The 25,962-nt window shown below is 34.1% G+C and overlaps 2 protein-coding genes and 1 non-coding gene across 9 annotated transcripts in view; 2 read left to right on the top strand and 1 right to left on the bottom strand.

Annotated features, from left to right (window-relative positions):
* LOC123312153 (sodium bicarbonate cotransporter 3) overlaps positions 1-21,169 on the top strand; it is a 107,912-nt gene extending 86,743 nt beyond the window's left edge. For 4 of the 7 annotated variants that reach the window (XM_044896406.1, XM_044896410.1, XM_044896409.1 and 1 more), the window contains 5 exons: positions 3,928-4,313; positions 6,347-6,577; positions 11,364-11,557; positions 16,753-16,870; positions 21,011-21,169. In XM_044896406.1, the coding sequence (XP_044752341.1) occupies positions 3,928-4,313; positions 6,347-6,577; positions 11,364-11,557; positions 16,753-16,870; positions 21,011-21,088 (1,007 nt within the window). In that variant the 3' untranslated portion in view covers positions 21,089-21,169. Of the gene's footprint in view, positions 1-3,927; positions 4,314-6,346; positions 6,578-11,363; positions 11,558-16,752; positions 16,969-19,706; positions 19,729-21,010 lie in introns of all 7 variants that reach the window. The other 3 variants (XM_044896407.1, XR_006537581.1, XR_006537580.1) reach the window with 3 other exon arrangements.
* Positions 21,170-22,262: 1,093 nt separating this feature from the next.
* Positions 22,263-22,418, top strand: LOC123312623. The gene has a single exon (XR_006537660.1). It is a non-coding gene; the product is annotated as a U12 minor spliceosomal RNA (small nuclear RNA).
* A 2,118-nt stretch (positions 22,419-24,536) lies between these two features.
* LOC123312155 (geranylgeranyl transferase type-2 subunit beta) lies at positions 24,537-25,952 on the bottom strand. The gene is made up of 2 exons (XM_044896412.1): positions 25,278-25,952; positions 24,537-25,200 (listed from the first exon to the last, which is right to left on the bottom strand). Exons 1-2 carry the CDS (start codon positions 25,681-25,683, stop codon positions 24,608-24,610), a joined length of 999 nt encoding a protein of 332 aa, XP_044752347.1. The 5' UTR covers positions 25,684-25,952; the 3' UTR covers positions 24,537-24,607.
* Between the last annotated feature and the right edge of the window lie 10 nt (positions 25,953-25,962).

Raw genomic sequence — 25,962 nt, 5'->3', positions numbered from 1 at the left:
GGGTGGCTATGGAAAATCGAATTTAAGTTGGTAATAGCTCATAAGTTGAGACTATGTTTTGCGGAATTCAGATTGGTATTGTGAATAAACAGTGATCTTTAGTCTTATTATGTGTTAATCTATGCACTGACCGTCGATAATTCGAATTTTGTACTGCTATTTATGTTCTTAATTTAATCTTACAAATTGGAAACATAAGTGTTTCAATTTTGAATACTGATTAATATGCTCTGAAGTCAAATATTTCTTCTTTTCAAATACTTGTCTATGTTATATTTGTATATTCCTGTTCTGCGAGTGAAATTACAGAAACTATTGAAGATATTTTGTGATCAGATATTAAGCTGCGTCAAGATTTCCAAGACCTACTGGGATGTCAATCATTCTTGAATGGACTATATATGCTTCTAGAATATTGGGCAAGGAGATTCCTTCTCGGGCTCTCAGCATCCCAGATAATTAATTGCATGAGAATAAAGGTTTTGGTGACGAGCGTATGAATGATATTTTTCCAGATAAGTGTTGAAGAAGTGGAGTTTCATGTCGGACATGAAGCCGATTTCAAGTTAAAAGGAAAACGGTTCAGTTTAGACAATAACTTGCCCATAAGAACTTATACTTATATCAATTCAAGTGCGGTTGAGTGTAAAGAATTCGCCGTTTTGTACGTGGAAAGTCTGGTGTTCGAAAACGTTCACCATCATCATCAGGCGAACGACGGTCGCAGAAAAAGGTAGAAAGTTCCAATTTTTGTTAGTCCAGAGTACTGAGAGCTCCTCTAAAATTCAATGATTAATTGATTGCTATTGAATAAGTTGAATTTTAATCCAAGATTTTGAAAAATATGGTTTATTGTTTTACGATCCTTGCCTGTATTTAAGAAATTGAGATTTTAGTTGATCGACTTCGACCAAGGACGTGTTTGATTTTAATAGTGTTTGTTAATTTTTACAAGAGTTTCATTTCAAATTTCTCCCCAGAAGAATATAGAAATAACATCAAAGACCTGTCCTTCGCGAGATGGGCCGAATCCACATTTTGCCTTTAAGGGGGCCTTCAATTTTTGTGTTAACTTCTTAAAAATAATTACCCCTTGTCCGGTGGAAAACCGCTCTTTCATTGATCAAGATACGGGGTGCATTATTACACAGGTGACAGCGGTGGGATTATTTTAGTTGATTTTTCTGGAGAGAATACTAAATTATTTTATTTGAGAAGTAATATTTTGAAATTTTTTGGTTGTTGCCGGAGCCCAGGTAGAAATTTTAGTCTTCAAGACGTCTTTGGTTGGTCATGTTCGGACGTATGGTGACCAACTTGGTGACGTCTGTGAGACCTTATGGTGACGTTAATATGTCACAGCCTAAAGACGTCTTACGGTGACGTCTTGAAGACAAACTTGGAAGACGATTATTCAGTACTTTTTACGTCTTGCGTACGTCTTTCTTACGTACTGAGGACGTTAGTATTCTTCTGAAAATTTTAGAATTTCATGGATAGAAATGAAACAAAAAACAACATAATGTGAACCAACATTGATTGTTATATTTTTTGTCTTTTCCCGTCCCCCCCCCTGGCCTTGTGTTCGCGCACATCAGCCAACATTATTTAAATCCTAGGTACAAGAGACCCACAAACATCTATGACGTCGAACCCGCTAACCTCCGGCATCCTAGCCGAGTTCGCTGCCAACCCGACCATCGAGGCTGTTTGAGATATTGGTACTGAATATCACGAAAAAGTGTGTCAGAAAAAGTCATTTTGAAGACTGTGTACTAACGGAAATGAAGCGAAAGATGAGTTATCAATGCGATTACAAATGCATTTACATAAAATAAATGGAACAGGATAGCTAGTCATATTTTTTTCAGGTGCAAATATTTTCATTTTCCTTGAAACTTAAGGATATGAATATAGCGATTTATAATTTAACGGACGTTATCCTCCGTTTCATATCTACATATCTATATTCAAACTGTCCGATTTATATTGTACCTTGAAAAAATTTTAAGTCTTAAGTCTCAGAGAATAACGTCATTCAGACGTCTTTGTCCGACGTCTTACTAGCCTACTCAGAGACGTTATTGTACGTCCGAGTGACGTTGAAGACCAATAAAGACCTAATGAAGACGTCTTCGAGTCAACACCCTTCTACCTGGGAGCGAGTTAAACTAAATAGAGAATAGAGAACTATCGGGAGAATTGTGCTTTAAGAATTTTTTGGTTGATTAAGAGTTTTCGAGAGAATATATGATTGGTGGACTTAGTTTTGATTATATCAATGAATTTTAGAGGAGCTTTCAAGACTCTGGACAAACAAAAATTCGAACTTTCTACCTTTTTCTACGACCGCCGTTCGCCTGATGATGCTGATAGTGAACTTTTTCGAATACACACAAAACGGCGAATTCTTTAGACTCAACCGCACTTCCCGCCAACGATTAACGCTCTTCGTTTCGACCCTATCCAAAATTCTTAAAATCCTATGTCCGACCTTTACCACAAATAAAAAATTATTCCGCCCAAAAACTGACTTTAACATCGATATGAACTATCTTACACTACTCCCCGAATAGCTTATACCCGTCTACCCTTTGAGACCTAACTCCTAACTCTGAGAAATACTTAATTTCTCGAACTGCCGAATCTACTCTCGGACTTCCGAATCTACTCTATTCTTCTTCCCGACTCTCCTCCCTTTCCCTTTTTTTATTCCTTTTATAATTCCCCTTCTTACTACGAAATCCGAATTTCTTCTTCTTCTCTCGCTCTAGCCTTGCATTTTTCTGCACTAATTGAATTAGCCGGTTAATACTCAAGAGCCTGCTAATTCTTACAACGCCAATTCAATTATAATCGAATATTGAATTGATATATATATATATAAGCTCTTATGGGCAAGTTATTGTCCATACTAAACCGTTTTGCTTTTAACTTAAAATCGGCTTCATGTCCGACATGAGACTCCACTTCTTCAACATGTCTTATCTTCCCACTGAAAAAATATCATTCATATTCTCGTCATCAAAACCTTTATTCTCATGCAATTCATTTTCTGGGACGTTGGGAGCCCGAGAAGGAATTTCCTTGCCGAATATTCTAGAAGCATATTCATCTCGTCAATATTCCTATTCATCACAATTGGGTTCAATCGCAAAAATCTGCCTTTTATAAAATTCGATGTGAAATTTAGGTACTGAAGTGGATCCTGGGATTTTAAACAAATAAGAAATAGTAAATAGTAATTGTATAATACATATAGGAATAGACATCCTGGGATCTTAAACAAATAAAAAATAGTAAATAATAATTGTATAATACATATAGGAATAGAGAGTTATTAACTATTTTGTAGATGAATACTCGAACAAGTCAATTCTTATTTTGAATGACGCAACTTTTCATGATTGAGATGATGATTGAGAAGTTTGTCATGCACTCTCTACGAAAGGTAGAAGGTGGTTGAGTTTTTTTAAAAGCAACCATAACTTTCTGGCACAGAAATTGATAGTCTATTTTTTGCTGAGGATTATTTCGTCAATCATGTTTTTTCATCAAACTTTTTTATGATAGATTTTGAGGTCAGTGTAACATAAAATTTCAATTTTACATACTACTTTATAAGTGGAGGTGAGCTTACACAGTTAAAAGTATTTTATCGAGTATCGAGTATTAATATGGCTAAGCATATCGACGTATTGAAACCTTCTTCCGGACAGGTTACAAACTCTCCTCAGGATTAAATGTCTCATTTAGTCCCTAAGTTCATAATCTATTTCAAGTCATCGTCTGAAAAAGGGACACGGAATTTCTGTACAGATTTTGTTATGTCATCTAAACCGACTCAACCAATGTTATCCAGTATCTCCATCTACAATGATGCAACATATGGGGTGCAATGCGTTGAAATAAATCTCTTTTTTTCAGGCTGTGGATATCATTTGGATCTTTTTGTCCTGTCCATCCTTATCGAGATTTGCTCCATGATGGGTCTTCCTTGGTTTGTTGCCGCAACAGTCTTGTCAATCAACCATGTCAACTCGTTGAAGCTAGAGTCTGAGTGTGCTGCTCCAGGAGAGAAGCCTCAATTTTTGGGGGTCAGAGAGCAGAGAGTAACACATATTTTGATATTTTTGACTATTGGATTATCAGTATTTCTTACGCCAATGCTGGGTTATATTCCAATGCCAGTACTTTTTGGAGTATTTTTATATATGGGAGTCGCATCGTTGAAAGGATTGCAGTTCTTCGACAGAATACTCATAATGTTTATGCCAAATAAGTATCAACCGGACTACATGTTCTTGAGACAGGTGAGTCATATTCACTAGGATATTGGATCTAGAATTAGAAATCAATTTTTATCAATCACTTTGACATTTTCGACTCATTGAGGAAAATTTTTCAAATATCGTTCCAGTAGATGAAGACTTTGTCATCATGTTATCACGTTATCAGAGATCAGTTTCTTTACCCGTTGCACTTTATTCCTCTGGTGTGATTTGAGCCTATTAGGGGTGAAAATCAATTCAATTATCCTATATTTACATGAATTCAAAAACAACTTCATACAAGGGAATTACTTTCGAAGATTCCAATCTTCACATATTTGATGCGGCTTCTGAAGATGAGCTATATTATTAGCCCTAAACATGTTGAGCAATTATAAATCATCTGAGTCTATCTCTGGTATAATTTATACAACCTTGAGATTGCCAAGATAGTATAACGTTTCATTCAAATCTAATATTATTTTTTTGGAATATCCGTTTTTTTTTCAATATCAGAATTATGAAATTGCAGACATTGATCTTAACGGCCGGTTTCATAATCGAAACTAAAGTCGCTTTAATTTTAAAGCATCCTTTAACCCTACTAAAAATGACACTAAAGAAAGCTTTAAGCTTGAAGTGACTTTTGATTCGATTATGAAACTGGACGTAAGTCTGGTATTAACGATGCAAGGAATTGATCGAACAGAAGGTATGTGTGAAGAAAAATAATGTTTATATTCGTCACCGTAAAACAATCATCAGCAAATATACAGGGCATGTCTTTTACTCGTGCAAATACTTTAACAGTAAACTCTTGAGGTCAGAAGCAACACTTTTTTCTCTTACCATTTTTTCCGAATCGGATCTGTTTAAAACATACAGGCTGTTGAAAAACCAAAAAAAAAATTATTTTAGTTCTATCTCACAACAGGTTTTATTTTGAATGAAATGAATTTCGGAATATAGTTTTTCATTCATTTGATTAATCCAGATTAATCCAGAACCCAACTTTTGTTGGACGCTATATCTAATGAATATTTCAACGTTTTGTAAAATAAAAGTATTCTTCATTATTTCCCGTATAATGCGCCGTTTTCGAGTAATTTGATGTTCAAAAATAAAATATTTCTTGGAAATTGGGTACTTTGATCAAATGCAACTCTTTTCAAATGATCCACAGATGTGTAGTGTCACAGAGATTTAGCAAGTTATTGTGAAGATAATTTTGTTTTTGTTTCTTTTCACCTCAAGAATCTACTGTTGAAATATTTGTACGAGTTAAAGACTCGCCCTGTATACGAGTAGGTTAGTAGGTAGCATCAAATGTTGAACTCTGCAAATTTTAATTGACTCTATTCTCGATATAGTGTCAACGTCATCAGCATGCTAGCTTTCGTTCTCTCAAAAAGCAAGTCGGACAGAGTTACTAATAAATATGCAACGTGTTAATCGTTCTTTGTTTTTAATTGAACAAAAGAAGAACTAGTAAATAATGTATTTTTACCTCTCCAGAAAAAGATTCGTAAATTGTTTTTCCCCGGTATGGTGATTGTTAATAGATAAGAGAAAGAACGGTACTTATTAACATTTCCCATCGTTTATCAAGAAACAAAATTTCCCTTTTTCACAATGAAGGTTTGAAACTACATTTATGACAAAATATCAAAAGTAACAGATGAGGACAACACAGAAATTATTGTACAGTATGACACATTCATACTTTCCTGATGTGTCATATTTTCAAATAGCTGTGCACTCTCTCTTCGCAAGGGTAATTTATTCATCTACTTTTCTGACTTTTCCAAGATGGCAGGGGTAAAGAGTTGAGAAGTAAAATTTAGTCAAAAGCCTTTCTTGGAGAGTTCTCGTGAAAATCGCTCGGGTCAATCCGGAGATACCCTGGCCGAACATACATATAGACAAATATTTCAAAAAAAGTTGTATGTTTACGTAAGCGCAAATATCCCAAAAAACTAAAAAAAATCATCTTCAAGGGTTTGCGACCAACACTCTGTTCAAAGAACATTTCATATCATAATATAGCATTTCTGAACAAGGTGTGTTCATTTCAGGTCCCTATCAAAAGAGTTCATCTCTTCACCACCATCCAGATAATTTGTTTGGTGTGCCTATGGTCGATCAAATCATTCAGTTCTACTTCCATCCTTTTCCCCTTGATGCTAGTGGTGATAATCGGTATACGAAAATCGCTTGATCTCATATTCAGCCGAAGAGATTTGAAGATACTGGATGATGTGATGCCGGAAATGACAAAGAGGCACGAGATGTTGCAGGACGAAGAGGTGCGAGGATTTGCCTCTAAATTTTCTAATTTTATATTAGGTCCAAAGTTGATAATGACAAAAAAAGATGACAAAGAAGTTTGTTGAGTGATAGTAGAAAAATATATTAGGCGAAATCCGGGAATATTTACAGATTGAAGGCTGATACCTCAATGTGAATTAGGGAGAAGCTTATGAGAAGTGAGCCACTAAAATTCGTTAATTTGTAGGACATTTTCGAAAAATACGTTGAGGATTTATATCCCCTATCCCTACACCGTACCATTACATGACTTATTATGTCATTAAAGTATTAAAAAAATGTACATAGTCAACTGACATTTAGTAAAGTAATGGCGCATTTCAGGTCCGTACACATGCTCAAGCCATTTGCGCAAACTGAACGTGCGAAAGCAGAAGCGAAGTTTGCGCAAGCCAAATCAATTGGCTTGTGTAAAGTCTGCTGATAGAGTCTCTGATGCCGACGACAGAAAATCGGCTTGAAGTTGGTGCGTTCGAATGAGCGTCTGAAGATGTTACAGGATCAAGTCGGTTTGCACAAACCAGTTACTGGGTTACGCAAACGGCTTGAGCATGAAAACGGTCTATTAGTCGTGGAGGTCTTGGACTTGAACTCTAAAAGACTTATGGTTCAGGCTTCTATTAGTCACGAATTATGTCATAGTTGTCAATATTGGTTGATATTTCTTGCGCTTGTGGTACAAGGAATGGGTTAACTACTAAAGGCCCGTCCACACGATCAAGTTGTTTGCGTAATCGATAGACTTCATTTCTACCTTCACACATTCAAGTCGGCTCGCACAAACCAGTTTGTGCTTGAGAGTGTAAACGGGTTTGAATGAAATGATGAAAATGCGTTCTTAAGGTTGGAACCCACTTATCTGCGTCTTGTCCGAAATTATGGCCGTAACCTGCGCGTTTGATATTGTCTAAATGAAAACCTCCGTTACAATATTCCATATAAATAGCATTAGTTGAGCTTAGTTTTTGACCATCCACGTTCCTATTGACAAATCAAACTAGCTGTTGTAAAGGTTCTGCTGAGCTGCTGAGTATTTCGGCCCATTTTCCCTATTTATTTCTTTCTAGTGCAAAATGGCAAGTCAATAAGTCAATTTGCACTATGTAGGTATTTTCTCACAAAAATCGCGTCGTTCTGTCAATGGCACTTGTGTATCACTTTTCACACATTTTAGGAAAATAAATGCTACGATCTTTTTTCTTCATTTTCTTCTCTTTCTGCACTTGTGATTTCCTTCCGAAACTTAAATGGGTGCAGAAAGTTGGTAAGAACGTTCGGGAATAGATTATAGAAAAGGTGATTTTCCTACCAAGGGCGGAAAGTGATACTTTTCCGCCGTCGACCAAACGACCCCAAGTATTTTCTGTACCTATCACTTTCTCGCAGATAACTGAAACGAGTGCGGAAAAGTGGATAGAAACGCACCGGTGTAGAAAAAACATTTTTCCTGAAATACCTATGATTTTTTTTCAAACCTCGACGCACATTGCCATTTTCAATCTCATATTCAAAGTTGCTGAGCACAGCCTTGTTTACCGGACAAGGATATTGATGGATAAGTTTGTTCCTACCTTGACATATTAGACCTACACCTGATAGCGTAACGTCTTTCATAAACTCAAAAGGTGAGCGCTCTTCACAAAGTATAATAGCAAGAATTTCCATTACTTCGAAAACGAAGTCACTTCAACACTATTTGTTTAACCAGTTCTTCGACTACGAATTATTATTAGAATAAGCGCAGCCAGAACATTGAATTTTCATTGCTTCAACTCGAAGGAAATCACGAGAGCTTCAAGGCTCTCGTTGAAATATATACATATTCTTATAGTTGGGAGGCAAAAATGGAAATTCGGGATTTACTCAAGCCTGTCAGATTAATATAAGGACCCTGTAGAGTACCTCTAACAAAAGTTAGACCTGTATACTTATAGGGGGAATTGTCTAAGACAGCCTATCAGAATACTAGAAAAAAAATGATTATTGTACTTACACACACTCGGGCTTGTCAGATTAAGATACATATAAGTTGTTAATTACTTGTTGAAAATTATATACATTCTCTTATTCTGACAAAATGTGTGGGTGGACGACGTGGAAAAAAAATCACTTGTACATTCTCGAGCGTGGTGGCTTTTTTTTTCTATTTTGAAATTGATGATCCAAGAATAACGGAAAAAATATAATCTGACAGTTTCAGCAACAACAAAATGGGGAAGAAGTTCGTAAAAATCAGTTTTTCTCTCGGTTTTTCTGAATTATCCCATCAACACGTTGAGAGTATGATGTAAAATTGCTTCAGGCAAAGGTTGTATAGAATTTCATTATTTATAACTTTCATAATGAATATAAAAACGATTAGAGTTACAGGTAGGAAGATATTTGAAAAAAATACATTGGTATCATTTTCAAACCGTTTGGTTACCCCACTGAGTAGTGTCACATTAATGAGTCAACACGTCTGTAACACCGAGATTAACCATCTGTATGAAAATCTGACACGATCAAGTGTGCACAAGGGACGATTTTTTTTGCATTATCATAGGTCCTCTACTGTGACCTTGGGTCACGTCCGAATTGTCAGTCTCTAGCAAAGCAGCTTCCTTTGGGTCCTATTAACATATCCTCTGAAAATCTGACAAGGAGGAATTCTTTTTTACCATTTTCAACTCTTCCGTACGACCAGCCCCACTACGCAAACTGACAAATCAACATGAATTAATATTAGGTACACGTATCGCAAATATAGTATCTTAATCTGACATGCACGCTGTATACCTGACGATTTTTTACTTCTTTGAAAATCTGCAGTCGATTTTACCTCTGCTGATACATAGATGCACCATAGAACTTCATAACACTAGGTCGTAACAATGCTCAAGTAAATCTCGTGGGCTCCCCAACTATTTGGTATTAGTAACTTTATATTATAATATTGCATCAGATTGACTGGAGTAAAATAATTTTTTATTTTGATTGGACCTCAAAACAATGATAAAAGTGCCTACTACAAATCGACAATACAAATCAATATGTTTTCTAGTTGCTGATGGCCAGAAATTAATGTTTCTTATTATTTTTTCTCTTTCGCGGAGCCGAGCACTACAAGTCAAAGTCAAAATTTCATAACCTTCCTGTCCATACAATTGGAATATATTATAAATCTGAATTATCGGCTGGACTTACATAATATACTATTGAGTATTTAACTTCAATTATGTAATAATCAATGATTATAAATGATTGAAACGAGGAAACGTAATTCGAAGATAATTTTTATCAGTCAAGAAAGAGGTCCAATATTTCGATGGGACAGAGGTCTCAAATTTCATCTTCATTCTTCGTCAAAGTACAATTCCTTTGATATTTTTGTCAAAAATCACTTTCAATTCGTCAATTGAAAGTTTTGTTGTCATTGAAAAGGTCGCACAAATGGCTTGTGATATTCAATTAATAATTATTTTCTGATTCTGACGAATGTTGTCAATCAATTTTGGATAATTCTGATGGAATTAAAATATGATTCAATTATATCCCATCGTCTGTGATCGAATTTGATGTTAGAGCTCATTGTTACTTTGGAATTCACTACATGGTGTTTCATAATTGTTTAAAAAAATATCAATGTTATTGTGCGTTTAAGGTATGCTTTTAATGTTGAGTATTCAACCATTCCCTTGACTGGCTGATCCGTGATCCGTATTCCGTAGTTCCAGATCAAAATAGAATATTTTACATTATATTCATTCCAAAACTGTTGAAAGAATTAGTGCCATCTATAAAACCTTTGTATACTCATCATTTATGAAAATGGTAATTATTTGCGGAAAACATATCAAATCTAATATAGAATATCCATGTTTGAAAAAAAAACTGTATATTTTTCCAAGGTTGAATTTACTCTTTTGAATATCTATAATAAGATTTTTCAAGGCATCGATTAAAATAACTCGTACCTAAATACGGATGACTTTTCTTAGAGAAATGGAAATCGGAGTGCAATTAAATATTAACGGAGCACTAATTAGATTTAAAAAAATGAAACATCATGCATACATTCCCAATAACAAGCAAATATATCATTCGTTTTATTTCATTTAAAGTGTAATAGCTTATAGCTATGTTCAGTTGGATATGTTTTCAATGAATTATTTTTAGTCAACAATAAAATAGTCAAATACGTTCTAGGAATGAAATTAAGATTAAGTTGTAAACGTAGGTAGCGAGCGAGGTACAAAAAGTTAAAAACAGTATTGTTTATGTTATATCGTCGACTATAAAAAAAATCAAGTAGAACAATTACAACAAATCATCTGTGATTATTTAATGATATTGACCTAAGCTAATTTGCTTTGTTCACAAATTAATATTGTTAGCAGAATTTGATGTCATTTTAATAGTTTTTACCTATATCTAATTATATACTGAATGTCCTACTAAAGCTGTCATAGTTGAGATGTTTCAATATTTTATGTAGATGAGTGTATAGTACAACGTTTATCTTTCAGAAATTTTACTTTGACCACATATTTGTTGATAACAATAAGTATTTTGAATTATATTTCTGTTCACATTTTTGTTTTATTCTTTACATCACAATTTTTCCTTAGTTCTCATTTATAGTGAGTAAGTATAGATTTCCTTGATTTTAACGTTTTATTTTATTTCAACTGATTTGTTCATTCATCATGCACAAGAGTCATAATCATTATAGAGTGTAGCACAAAGAAGTTTAAAATTATAACATAAAATATATTTTTCAAGAAAAACGAGAAAACACCGTTGGATTTCGAGCCAGGTGGCAATTTGAAAATTGCCCTCGCCAATGGAAATGTTATGAATATTCCACTATCAGCCGTGAATATATCTGAAGAGGTAAACAAAACAGCAATATGGAAACAAGTTAACGACAATATAACACAGAACAAAGAAAGGAAGAAAAGTTCAAAAAATGCAAGGTATAAATTTCTATAATAATTTATTTGAATTCTTTTTGCAGACTCTTCTTTTCATTGCAATAAAATCATTCGATATACATGTTGGCAGGATACGAGTGTTTATATAACCAAAGAGAATTATCTTTGTTATAATCGGATATCTACCTGGAAAAAATTTATACAAAGCTTTACTGTTTGTTGAAAATATTTCTCTTTCAATTGAACTTATACGATCAATTGGAACATCCCTGTTTCATTTAGTTTATTTAGGTATCATAATTCCATAAGAAACACCCTGTATTTGTGAATATTCACTTATAACAACACAAACTACAGATTCATACAAATTTGAATCCATGCATACATTAAAATTTGTGCTACAAAACTACTTTCCCTATTCAAATTCCTGATGGGGTTACAACCCTATCTAGGGGGTTGCTAGTAGAAACAAGCTTCGTATCCCAGATCATGTCGCCTACCATCAAAAATTGACCTGCCTGAGTCTTTTCACAAATTCTGATGTGTTGTTGAGTTATTGATGGTGGACACTTTTAAATGAGACACCCTGTATATGGCTTGGATGGTACCGCGACAAAATCATCTCCGTTAACTTCTGCGTTGGGTCTTTGGCCTTTGATTTTTCCACTTAGGAGACCTCGTGGTGCTGTCATTTCAGTGAATAAATCATCTATCAGGTGGTTACTGCGTCATATGTTCTTTTCTTCGACTTATGGAATCAGCTACAAGTGATAGGTAGTTGTGAATGCCTTTTCTGTAAATTAACCCATCATTTTGAGAAGTGTAACGGGTTTAGTTTGCAAGGGTTTAATCTCGAGCGCCAGCTATTCTTTCAATGAGGGAAAAATAGCCAACCCACCCTACCAAACCTACTAGTCGGAGGCAGAGTTCGGGGTAAGGTGGTAGCGATAACAAGTACTTTAGAACCGAATTTGTTACAACAATCTTAATCACAGTGAGCCATACAATGATTTCCAAGTCAAGAAATATATAGCTAATGACGAAATTGAAAATGGGGAAAACAGAAATGCAACAATTAATCTGTCACGATGCGGTGGTCAGAAATTCAAAATCAACACAGTGAAATCAATGAATCAAACAATATTCAAATTAACTAGACTCAGTCAGGATATCAGGTTTAAAAAAAGCCAATAATCAATAGCGGTCAATTTGATTCCTTCTGAGATAATAAAGGATGTACGGGGTTTATACAAAATTTACAGTAACCGGGTGTCTCAGAAAGATACAAGTCCCTGTAATCGGTTAGTTCAGAAATGGGTTTGATCCCGAGCACTCTCAGTGGTTTTCAGTGTACAGGCCAATCAGAATTAAAACTGTTCAATAAACGAGACGGGGTTGATTCAGGAGAAACACAATGCAACAATTTACAGGATAACGGGGTAGTTTACTGTGATCTTTCCGTGGCAACCGTGGGAGTACACGCCAAGCATTACCAACGGAAAGACTTCTAGACTTCCGTCGATTGGTCTTGGTTCACCAGAGAGCCAGGCGACAGAAGTCTGCGTTAAACAGGGGGGATTAACAATAAGGACTAACACAATTAGACAAATAAAAGAATGCAACTTTGAATCACTAAGTATGCGGTATCAAGAAAAGACTTACGGTTTGCTCCAGTACGGATCGTAGGATTCTCGAATTTAGAAAATTTAATAGCAGAATACTGAATATCAAGAGCGAAATCAAGAGCTGACTAATGAATAATAATAATCGAGAATCAAGCAAAGACTAATGAAAAATCAAGAGCTGAATAATGAATAATAATCGTCCGGTGGTGCGGCCCTATTTATAAACTTTCCAACATGTGGACGGTCATGGTCATGTAATCAAAATTGCATCTAAAAATTCGGTATTCTCGAATATTCTCCCCAGAAGAAATATTCTCGGTGGCGGTTTTCTCTTTATCGGTAAAAGAAACTGTCGTTATCTGCAATCCACGTTGTTTTATGCTGAATCCATCAAATCAACGGTGTTTTTGTGGCCGGAAAAAAACGCCGAATGCAGAAAGGATTATTACGGCGGATTACTGATGGAAATTTCAATTTAACGGAATTTGAATTTAATTTTTCGGGATCTGAAAAATATTTCTAAAATGAAAGGATATTTTACGGAATATCTAAATTAAAACTAAAATCTCCATCAGACGGTGTTGCATTTCTTCAACTGCAAAATTCAGGGAAACGGACAAAATTCAGGGAAACGGACGAGGCTTGATTTTTACTGAAAACAATCAAGTATCGTTACAGAAGGGCATGAGTCACCCATAAAAGCCACCCATAAAAGCTTTTCAGGAGCAACAAAAATATGTTTCATATGAAGAATACAATGCCGCTAACAGAACTGATCGTGCAATGGATGACGGGAAAGAGGAAACATATATTATTATTTTGTTTTGATGGTTTTATTTACTATACAAAAATATTAATCATAAAGAAACCTAAAAATTGTAAACTAATGACATTTAAAAAAGTGTGTCTTGTGCCCTCTTCGCAATGACGGGTTCAGATGTTTTCAAGAGCATTATTAAAGAGTGGCGTTGACATATATGCTTTCAGAAGTGCCTTTTTCAATCTCATCTCATTTCATCAATAAAAGTTTGGATTGGATTGATTCCAATTAAACTAAACAGCAAATGAGAGTTGAACAATAATTGTTTGACAAAAGTTATATCTCCGACATTAGGTGATGTTGGATTTTCACCACGAGATGAACATTTCCCTTGTTCTGTATGTTACTGGCACAGCATATTTTTTTAAATTCTTTCTTGTTGTTTTTGTATTTTTCATGGAACAACCTGTATCAAGGATATGTTATAACAGAAATGATCAACAATATTGACGTGCTGAAGGGTCCATGTGTAATTAGGAAAAAATTATCGTAATTCGCTTCCTTATATTCACACCCACAGAGATGAAGGGAAAGAAAAAAAAGAATTATGTTTTGACTGGGCTGCAAATCGATCACATGATTGATAATGAGATTTAGTGAAAGCGGGGAGTGAACATGTTAACGAAATTAAAAAATTTCAATAGTGTAAGGAATTGAATTGCGATATTCACATCACCAAAAAACAACAATAGTTGCATACTTCTCGAGAGTTCATGCTCCGTGAATTCTTTACCGTTACATACGCACTTTCGGTAGAATTCTCTGTTCAGTTGCATACAAAATAATCTCTGCCGTTTTCTTGACAAAATTTGGTAGAGAATTTTTCAGAGAATTCTCGGCTGTTACAAACTGGCTTAAGAGTAGAGCCTTTTTCCTCTCATTTTCTAATACTCAAGCAAATGTGAAATAATATTTCACACGAACAAATGCACCGTCCCACCTTCGTAATGAACTTTTGGATATTGAAAGAACAAAGGAGTTGGTTTCCGTCTGCAAATTTACAAAAACTGTCGGAATTGATTTACTTTCCATTAACATTTCATCGGGATAGTATATGTAGATTAATCCGTCCCTTCGAAGTAACCGCCGGTCTTGAAGAAACGTCACTACGTATGCCATAAATAGTTGTAAATTATCGAAAAGATTACGGCAGTAGCTATGATAAACTGATTTAATTCAGATGCATAGCACCATCGTTCTCCATCGGAGAAGAAGCTGTGTTGCTCTGATGAGATCAAATGAGACCGAAACCATGGTCAGCATCTACTTTTCTTCAATGGGGCGTACTCCATTTAGGGCCCTGACGATGGCAAATCGGCTAGTTCAATTCAGATCGTAACACTTGATGATATTTATATCAGCGGGTGCTATGCATCTGAATTAAATCAGTTGTAAATTATGTTCTACAATATTTATATATTATATCAGGTGGAATATTTTGAGTAAAGATTGAATATTTATTTATTGGGATATTTTAATTCCAAACAAATACACACAACGTTCCTTTTACTCATTTCTTCTATTGAATAACATCTGCAATTAAATTTCTTTTCAGAGGTGTATAGGTCTATGATTTGTTCACAAAACCAACTTTTTAGAAAAAAGGCCAACTAGTTTCGACTTTATTTCATAGTCTTCATCAGGGCTCTGAAATGGAACAACACGATCTACAATGAACTGGGAGGATAGTGATTACAATAATAAACACGATAGAAACACGAAAAAGAAAAAAAAAATTTCTACACAAACAATACATCAAACAAGTGAGGAACAGGCTCGAAAATTTCAACATACATTTTCAATTTATGTGGTTCTATTGTCAACTATTGAAATTTTGGAAATGATAACAACTGCTTGCATGGAGGATGTTTAAAAGACTGAGGTTAACATGTTGAATTTTCGGAATATGCGTGGAATCTGAATTATGATAAACGTCAGCGCACCTGGGATTGAACCTATACACCTCTGAAAAGAAATTTAATCCATACCATAGGTCTCATCATCATTCATTGTGAAACATATGCAATGTTCGAACTCGGACAAAATTTTAATTCATAACTTTGGGGAGGGATAGTGCAGTCCCAACCCCCCCCCTATTACGGCCGGTACCAACTATGGCTAGAGAAACCTAACATCGGCGAAGAAACGTCTAAGTTATATAGTAAAAACTATAAAAATTATTTCAAAAATGGTGATCATCAAGAAAAATCAAGAAAAATTTGCTATCCCCTCGACTATTCCCATAAGTTCTTCGTCAAAAAAAGGAAATTTTTGTGCGTCTAACATTTACACCGTGAGGATGGAAATTCAGTTTTCATCGTTTAATTTAGTGCACTCGAATTAATCAAACCTTTCTTCAGATTTGAGTTGAAGGAAATATTTTTGTACTAAACATCCACTCATTTTTCAACTCATAAAGAAGTATCAATTTAATTTTTATAGTTAATCACTTTTGTGGGTAATTATTTTTCTCGGAGACAAGATAGAAATTTCTTACTGACCAATGGTATAAACCCTTCGAAAGATCTCGTTGAATTAACAATTACCCTACACTTTATGATCGTTGAAGGATCTAGAAAGTTTTATTTCCTCAAATGCTGTCCAACATTGCCAACAATTTCCTCATTGATTTTATTTCACTATTGTATCAAAATTAATAATGGTGATAGAATATATTCCACAGGAATGGAATGAAGAATAAGATAAGCTAGTGCTATGAATAGGTTTCCATATCTTAACCACACAATTAAAATAAGCATTATTCTTAATAATAATTCACAAGTAATTTGCAGCCGATTCAAAAAGAAGAAGTCTGCAAAAAAAGAAGAGAAACGCGATGAGAATAAAAAACTGGAGAAACGTCTCTCTACCATGGAAGAAGAGGAAGAGGATGAAGGAATCACAATTAAGGTGACCGATACTAGCATACACATTTAACAAGATTCTACACTAACACTTTCCAACAAATCACAATAGTACAAAAATGTTGCACTTATAGTAGAACAAATGTGAGTATGCACATCCATTTTATAAACATTTCATCAATGAAAATATAAAAATTGGTAATCGCAAATCGAATTGTTGTAGAAGAAAAGTACGAGAGTTTTTTAAAATGCGATGAGAAAACAATAAAAGTGTATTCAGATATGTATAAATATGTATGATCGATTTCATTCAACTTGTTTTTCGCTAATGACATGCTGATGCTGATGCGTCATCCTGATGTGAAGTAGGTACATGTGTGTGAAGTAAAATAAGGTCTTTACTATCCAAGTCAGCTTTGATTGATGCACCTATATTCTGTAGAAAGATGTGCAGAAGTTGATATATCACGTAATTTGGAAAGTAAACACCTGTCTGGATCAAAACTATAATAGGCTACCTATATCCGAGGGATACAGATATTTAGCATGTATTCATAATTATATTGTAACACACAGGTCAATTTATTAGTTTCATTATTTAAAGTCAAGGTATAAGTACTCTTTCCCCATTCTATATTTAATTAGAATTGTAGGTAGGACACGGCTCTGACAATAAGGACACAAGTAGATAAACTCATGATTATGAGCTAAGATATCGTTCAGGAAGAATTTGCTATATTTATAGGTACTCATACTTAATCGGTTTTTTTGAGAAGAATTTCGGAAATTGGAAATTTCATCTTTGAAATACTTGATAATTAAATATGAGCACCTTACCTCAATTGAAATGACAAATACTAAAAAATGCATTTCATTTCAATTTTCCCATTCAACAATAAAATCTAATATGAAGGGTAGATACAGGGAAAAAACCATTGATGTCAATTTTTGTCCGAAAATGAGTTAGACACACAACTCAATTCAGAATGAAAAGTAGTATATTATGATATATTAAAACAGGCATGAAACTTTCTCAGTCATACGTTAAATCGCTTCCGAAGATTTACCGTGCAGGGAAAGATGTCGATCAATATACGAAAGAAAAATAACTAAGTAATTTCATGTAATGCACTCAGTTTATGTATAATAATATTAATAATGTTCATTTCGAGAACAATAGTATTTATTTTGTCATATTTCAAATAATATGAACGGATTTTGAAGTTGAAAACGCGTTTTTCTCAGATGTAAAGAAAATTTTTACATCGATGGTTGTTTCCCTGTACCCTTCATATATTCTTCATAACTTCCGGGAAAAGCATTTCGTCTTGAAAGAAAGGAACATCAGTCATACAGTTTTCCAATCTGTCGTAAATGAAAACGAAAATATTTCATCAACATTCATCTATAGGCTGTTTCACGAATGGTTGTATAGGCTTCAGAATATTTTGAAAGTCTGAATAAGTGTTCGAAATATCTGCTACCTATATTCGTTTAGATACAGCATGTTTTATGTATTTTATCGAAAAATTTCAAACTTTTGAACGCCTTATTTTCATAAGAATTGCGCGTCAAAATTATGGAACAAATTCATTTTTTCAGAAGAAAAATATTTGGAAGCAAAATCCTGAAACAGCTCAATTTTGTTTCGCTTTTACCAAATTTTTATGCATTGTTGAAGGATTTTTGTCGCACCCTGTGCCATCCCCATAAACCCTATAAATTTTTTGAATAGAGAAAGTGGGTCATGTGGTACTTTTTTTGGCAAGGTCTTTGTATCTTCTTTACAAGCAGAAATTTTCAAGAAATTTTTTTTTTTTTAAATTAGTTAGTTCAAAGAGGTTTCCAATATGTGCACATTGTCATGGTCATTTAGTTTGAGACGATGGTACCTGATGAAATTTGTCACCGAATGAAAGTCGACATTTGAAGTTTTGTTCATGCACAACTGTGCATAAATTTTCAAGGACCGAAATGTTTCTCAGAATTAACACTGAATAATCTTTCACCCAAGCCAATTGGCAATACTGGCACACTCCATATCGATATTTTAGGTAGGTGTAGCACTGAATATAGCGGGAATTTTCAATTTATAATTCGAATCTGTGAATCTGTGAATCTGCGAATAATGCGTTAATCCATATCGAATTAATGTAAAAATAAACCCAAAAAATCTATGTATTCGGGTGAAATAAAATGCAGCACATTCCTGAAGAATTTTTTCTGAGAAATTTCAATTCATTCAATATGGATTAACGCATTATTCTCAGATTCACAGGTCCGTCTTTTTTTTAGTTAAATTTTAAATTCCCAATATTCAATCGTAGGTACATAAAATATTGGTGCGAAGTGTTTATCTTGAGGAAAATTTCGCTTCTTGAAAATGTGATATTCACTAGATGTGGAACTGCACTATCAACAAATCATTAGGAAAGAATATTAGTCATTGTCCCCATACATACCAATGTATTTCATGAAATTTTCATGAAAACCCATGGAGAGATTCAAGAATTATGCCGACTAAAATTCTTGATAAAACACTAAAAACATGTAACTGTATCCCAAAAAATAATAAATAGTATCTATATATAAGGAATATATAGGAATTCAGGAACACTCTGATTCAGATTTCCCCAAATGTCCACAGAAAGCCTGTATTCGTGAAACACCCTATTGATAAAAGACAAAAATTCCATTTTTTCTACAACAACTCAGTTTTTAGTTGCATGCTTTATTATGCTTTTTCTGATCATTGAATATTGAACATTTTGTGTACTTGAGAAAATAATGAGAGAATACCAAAACATCTTCCACAACATCTTAATTTCTGGTGAACAGAAGTCACATCTTTCAGATTGTAATTCGCAAAATTGATTTTTCAGCTGTCGGAAAAACAGGAAAATGGTACTAAAATTTTTGACAATGAAAGTTTTGCATGAGCATTCAATTCTTCATTTCACGTGGAAAATGTGAACCTTCGATAAATACTTCTATATTCAGATGCACCCGATGTTTTCTGTAATTTGCATGTTTTTAGTTTCATTGTAGTTTACGAAAACTTCATGCCAACATTTTATATGTCACAGCAAGTATAGAAACACCACCCTGAGGATGATTCACTAATTGATTATTGATCTGAGTATCTTGAGTTCTTCAAATTAGAAATTAAAAAATTTTATAGAGAAAATGCAATAATATCCATATTAATGAATATGTAGCCATGTAGATGTAGAAAATGGCAAAATAAATGGGATATTTCTTATAAACATTGTATGCCTTTGGAGCTTAAGTTTCAGACTTTCAGAGATCAATTCAGATTAATGTTGGAAAAATTTAATATTTTGCGAATATCTAGAAATTGGGAGATGGTGATGGCGCGAAAATTTCCACACTCGTTCTGTTAATCAAGGTATATATACGTGCTTTGATAGTTCCAAGAAAATTTATGTAATCCAGTGATGAAGATGTGTTGTCACAATTTCTTAATAATTTCTACGCCACCGACTTAAATACAAAATATGATTTTCTCTTAGATACCTCGTTCCATTCAGAGAATGAAGTAATCCTGCGATTCATTGTACTAATAAGAGTATAAGGTATTTAGATCTAGATTAAGAATAGGAAGATCAATTTTATGACTAAAGTACCCACTTGAAGAAAGCTGGATCACACTTAGAAACAGGGAAGCAGAAAAAACAGGGACTTTTCTGTTTTTTTTTTTTAATTTCAACTTGAAATTATTCCTACTTCAATCTGTACACAATTTTGCATGCAATAAGTACTCATAATAATCATAAAACCTGATCATTCTAGAACCGTCTTTCTTCGGTCTAAATGAATTATTTCAGATAGATGAGATGAATAATTAATAACTCCCAAATTTCAGTTTATAGATGCTTGCAAGTGTTTGGTTTGGATATGAATTCTCCAATTTGTATCTACGAGGAGATATTAAAGTTAGTTGATGTATTTAAATGTGTGATGAAAACAATTTGCAGAGGTTGAGTTAAACTTCTCCGAATAGAATCTGCGGAATTTGAAACGCCGAAATCTAAGCATATTCTTGCTTGGCAGAATAAAATCATTATCATAATAATCTTCTCGCCCATATGTCAAATCAGAGTTCAGTTGCATGTGTCCATCTCATCGGTAAAGGAAAGTTAATTTGTGATTTGTTTGTTTCAAGTCTGAACTACTTGGAGATAAGGAATATTGGAAGGAGAAACGTAAGAATTCTCTACATTCAAATGAAACTCATGTTTGAGGAAATGTTTGTTGGGCTGTGTTTCGAGATTGACCGTCATTATTGTAACTTTTATCAAATAAAATTAATTATTAGAACTGCTTTCTGGTGCTTCATTTACACATAATTTTTATTCTTCAATATATGTGCATGCGAATAGTACCATGCCCTAACTAAACGAACATAATGGAAATATGTATACTACTAGGTGTTTTCGAAGGTAATGCTTTTTTTTCACAATTCTTCAAAATAAAAGTCAATATACCAAAACGAAAAATCGTCCAAATAAAATATTCACCAGGGTGAGTATTTCAAAACCAAATATCCAGTTACCCGTGAATATGAGAAATTTCCATCCCGGATCTGACTTACGTATCGAGATCTACATCCCCACTTATTACTTAGGTACCTAAGAACTTATTATTTTAGAGTAATTCTCTATATAATGAATTTGAGTAGCCATGTGTACGTCAGACGTTAAACTTTACCTATTTATTTAATAAATAGAGTATTTATTGTAGATTCTGAGAAAAATTCCGCTTTTCGAGGATTTGATGTACAGGATGTTTTACACGTGGAATAAAGAATATAATTTTCTCAGTCCGGGCCTGCGCTATCGACAAGTCATTATGAGCAAATATTTGGCAGTGGCCCATACTCATTCCCTGAAATTTTCATGAAGATCCGTGCGTTCAAGAGTAATGCCGATTGAAATTTCTTGACAAAATACATAAAATATCCTGTATCTCTTGAACGAATATAGTTAGGACATTTTTCGAACACTGATTCAGACTCACCAAAGTCCTGCATCTGCCCTGAAAGCCTGTACAAGCATTCGTGAAACACCCTGTATATAGGCAGATTTACTATTTACTTATAAGCTAGACCTTAGGCACCCTCTTTCTTGGGGGCCCTAATGAAAATATAGGAGCAGTGACGATACTCTGATACACGTACATATTAAAAAACCATGAAAAAAATGTTATTTACAGTGATTTGTTGGTCACTGTAAGGTTATTGGATCGAGAGCTTCACCTATTGACTTTGTGACGAACCGAGAAATTAATTTCCTTCCATAATTCTAGAATACTACATTCCCTTCTGAGTATATCCATTAGATGGCGCTGAAATTGGAGCTTTACCCAGCAGACGCTTACTTTTAATATTAAAAAGAATAAAAATTGCGAGTGCCTTCGTGCCTTAAACTAATGAGTAAGGAAAATTCAAAGGCTTTGTTAGCGCAAAGTCATTGCTGCTAGCTCAATTCTAGCCCACTTATTTTTGCAAGGGTACAGGTCGTCCCGTGGACTTCTACATACTTCGTAGATAACCCGGTGAAGCGATTTACCCGTCTGAATAAATAATTACAATGTTAGTAAACCCACAGGCCACAAAGTCACAGTAATTACCGCTCAAGGCAGACAAGTTTAAAGTGGTTACAGGTGAAATGATCATGATGACAATCATTGCATCGTAAGGTTCAAGAATCGTGAATGATAATTTTGAATAAATAGTATACCAAAACTCCATGTTGTTAGTATGTCCATTATGAAAAATGTATGACCTTACAATGAGAATTTGTAATATTTTGCCGATGATAATATTTAAGAATGTTTGAAGTGATAATAATAAATTCATAATTTTCAGTACAATTCTCATATAAACAATCATTTTAGATAGATTTTGACTCATTTTGGATTTTTTTTTAAATAAATCTTTTTGAAAACTGTTTTGAAAAACTTCGGAATAAAGTACTTAATAAAATATACATAATTTTGAAACTTGAATAGGAGTTTGTGAAGAGTTAAGAAACTTTCCAAAAGCGATTTTTGTCTGTCTGTGACAATCCTTCGAATCTAATAATGATAAGATAAAAAACTTGTTATATCAATGGTTTATGAAGCTCTGACACTGTAGTTCGCTAAAACATACCTGCGATGGGGCAACCGAAAATAGGATAGGGTATAGACCAATCGGAAACTAGAAAGGTTCTCTATCACTAGTAATGATAATAATCGAATGCGCTGGAACTTCTATCAAGATCAGAAGGATAAGTTCTGTATACATATACATGTATCTACAGAACACACCTCAATTATAGAAGCTTATTCGTAGGATTTTGGCGCTCGCGGCGTGGGTTAACCATTCAAAGTACATTCTGTGTCAAAAAATAGGATAAAACCTCACATAGACCAATACCTGGAAAGACTTTGTTTTCAAAGATAATTCCAGAAGGAGAGTTATTGTTAATTTTTTTCGCAACTGCTGAAGGAAATTTTGCGAAAATTTTTACACTCCTTATAGGGGACGATGGGGTAATTGCGGACATAGGGATATCTACTAGATCCTTCTACGTTCTACATGCGCTCAGTTATAATGACCGATTGATCTAGTTTCAATAATCTTATTTCTTGAAAAAAACACTTTTGTTCATTAATCCCGTGAAATTATAAATGATAATTCTAGTTGATTAACCAAAGATTAATAAACTAATAAAATCAGACTGATGTCTGATTGTACAGGGTGGGCAAAATTGGTGATACCTGAACTACAACTTTTTAACCCAAGGAGATAGAGAAAAATGAATGTACCATTTATGTCATCTTTTTTCGTGAAACTTATAATGCCATCAAGTACATTCCTCTATCTCCTTTTGTTTTTGAGTTATAGGCCAAAATTTAATTTTGGGCGATTTCAACTTTGGTCATTATCTATTATCTCCGTTTCTGTTTGTGCTGGGATGTTGAAATTAAAACATTATACAGACACTTTTTGATAGCAATCCAGTGGCGTACTGTGATTTTTTCCTACAGGTTTATTTGCTGAGCTATAACATAAACTTGTATTTTTTCTTATGAAAGGAGTAGTTTAAAATGACTTAGAAAGAATCGCCATTTTTTTGCCGTTTCAGAAATATATTATATGCATCACCCTCAGTCTTTCTGAGTCATTTTAAACCACTGTTTTCATAAGGAAAAATACATCTTTATGTTATAGCTCAGCAAATATACCTGTTGGAAAAAATCATAGTACCCCACTAGATTTTGCTATCAAAAAAGTGTATAATGTTTTCATTTCAATTTCCTAGCTTTAACAGAAATGGAGATAATGACCAAAGTTGAAATTTTAATTTTGACCTATAACTCGAAAACAAAAGAAGATAGAGTAATGCAGTTGATGGCATTATTAGTTTCTCGAAAAAAGACGACCGTAATGTGCCACGCATTTTCCTCTATCTCGTTGGGTTGAAGAAGTTGTAATTCAGGTATCACCAATTTTGCCCACCCTGTACGAGTGTTATAACTTATACTTCATTTTCTTTCAGCGTCCGCAATTTCCCCATCGTTCCCTACCTATGGTATAATACAACAATTAATTAACTAAGGTCAAGTTAACAATGAGGAAAATACAAAATTGTGTAGAAGGTAGATACAATGACAATAGAACCATGAACCATATCATACACCAGTGGAAACATTGTGTATATTTTACACACTATTACTATATAATATTATGTACACAATTATTACTCAAATAAAATCATTTCAACATTTGAGTTTTTATCTGCAGTTTATCTATAACTGACTGAGGCATACAGAAAACTGCATTCACCTTTTCAATTGAATCTTGTCCTAGAAGGGATAAAGCTGCAAGTCCGAAAAGTGTATGGTAAGGATCCGGCATATCTCCTGGCCTATCTGCAAATCCTCCACTTTCAACATCTTGACAAGCTAGTATATATTTCTTGAGTGCATTTTGATCAATCCAATGTAGTCTACCTAAAATAGCTAATGAGGATAACACCCACCAAGAGTAACAGACATCAGGTAATTTCTCAGGTCTACCATTTAGACCACCTGAAGGCAACTGTCTTTCACATAGCCACCAGGCTAAATTATCTTGTTTGACTATGTCCAATCTTCCTACAATAGATAAAAATCCAATACAGCAATAAATGAGTCCAGCATGACTTTCTGAATAAGGTCTTGAGCCAAATCCTCCATCGAAGTTCATACAAGACCCAACAAACTCCACAGCTTTCTCAATATCAATAGCGTCCAATTTCTTGAGCAGAGATAGAGTTGCTACTGCACAAAATGAAAACCTTGTATCAATTTCTCCCCATTTATCCCCTGAAAATTAACGAATTGCAAATATTTATCCCTGCAATCATATTTCAAGCAGGAATAATGTTCGGTTCAAATGTTACCTGCAAAACTACCATCGGACTGTTGCAATGAAACAACGTATTTGATAACTCCTTCAATATCTATTTCATCCAAACTATCATACAAACATAGTATTTGCACGGCACTCAAGGTGTATAGTAAATGAGGATCATGGTCAATACTTGCGCTTATTCCACCACAATCTGGATCTTGACAACTTTTTATGAATTCTATCACTTCCTTCTTCGGAAAAGGTGACGATTTTATCAATTTTAAGGCTGTGAGACACCAATACATGCCCGACATTTTCAAATAATCAGTCATGGTAGCTTCGTAAGTATCTTTTTGTTGTCCATAATCCGTAAGGAATTCCACATGTTTTGAGAAAAGTATTGTTGTGGGTATATTTTCTTTTAATTCTACGTCCTTAATTACGAATGTATTCATGATGCTCAACTAATTTAATGCAGAGGTACGTTGTGTTTTATCATAAAGGTTCAATTTCTGAATGTTTCTTCGTTTCTTGTTTATTTAATTTCACTTTCTGCAATCTATTTTCCTGCTCTGGGAACTTCGAGCATAGAAACTGAATTGCTTCATTCCAGAAAATGCAATAAAATTATTCATTATTGGAGGGCTATACGACAAAATATCACCTTCGAAAATATTTTCAAAGAAACCTTCGTTTCATTTCTGAACCAATTTCTGAGAAAAAGTTTGCCATAA

This window comes from Coccinella septempunctata, chromosome 4 (genome assembly GCF_907165205.1).
Source record: "Coccinella septempunctata chromosome 4, icCocSept1.1, whole genome shotgun sequence".
Taxonomy (NCBI): Eukaryota; Metazoa; Arthropoda; class Insecta; order Coleoptera; family Coccinellidae; genus Coccinella; species Coccinella septempunctata.
This window is presented reverse-complemented; position numbering and strand designations above follow the sequence as displayed.

Excerpts from the sequence above, each read along its gene's own strand:
- LOC123312155 (XM_044896412.1), bottom strand. The coding sequence starts at position 25,683 with ATGAATACATTCGTAATTAAGGACGTAGAATTAAAAGAAAATATACCC. Across the intron at positions 25,201-25,277 it reads GTCCGATGGTAGTTTTGCAG|GGGATAAATGGGGAGAAATT; the intron begins GTAACATTTGAA and ends GTTAATTTTCAG.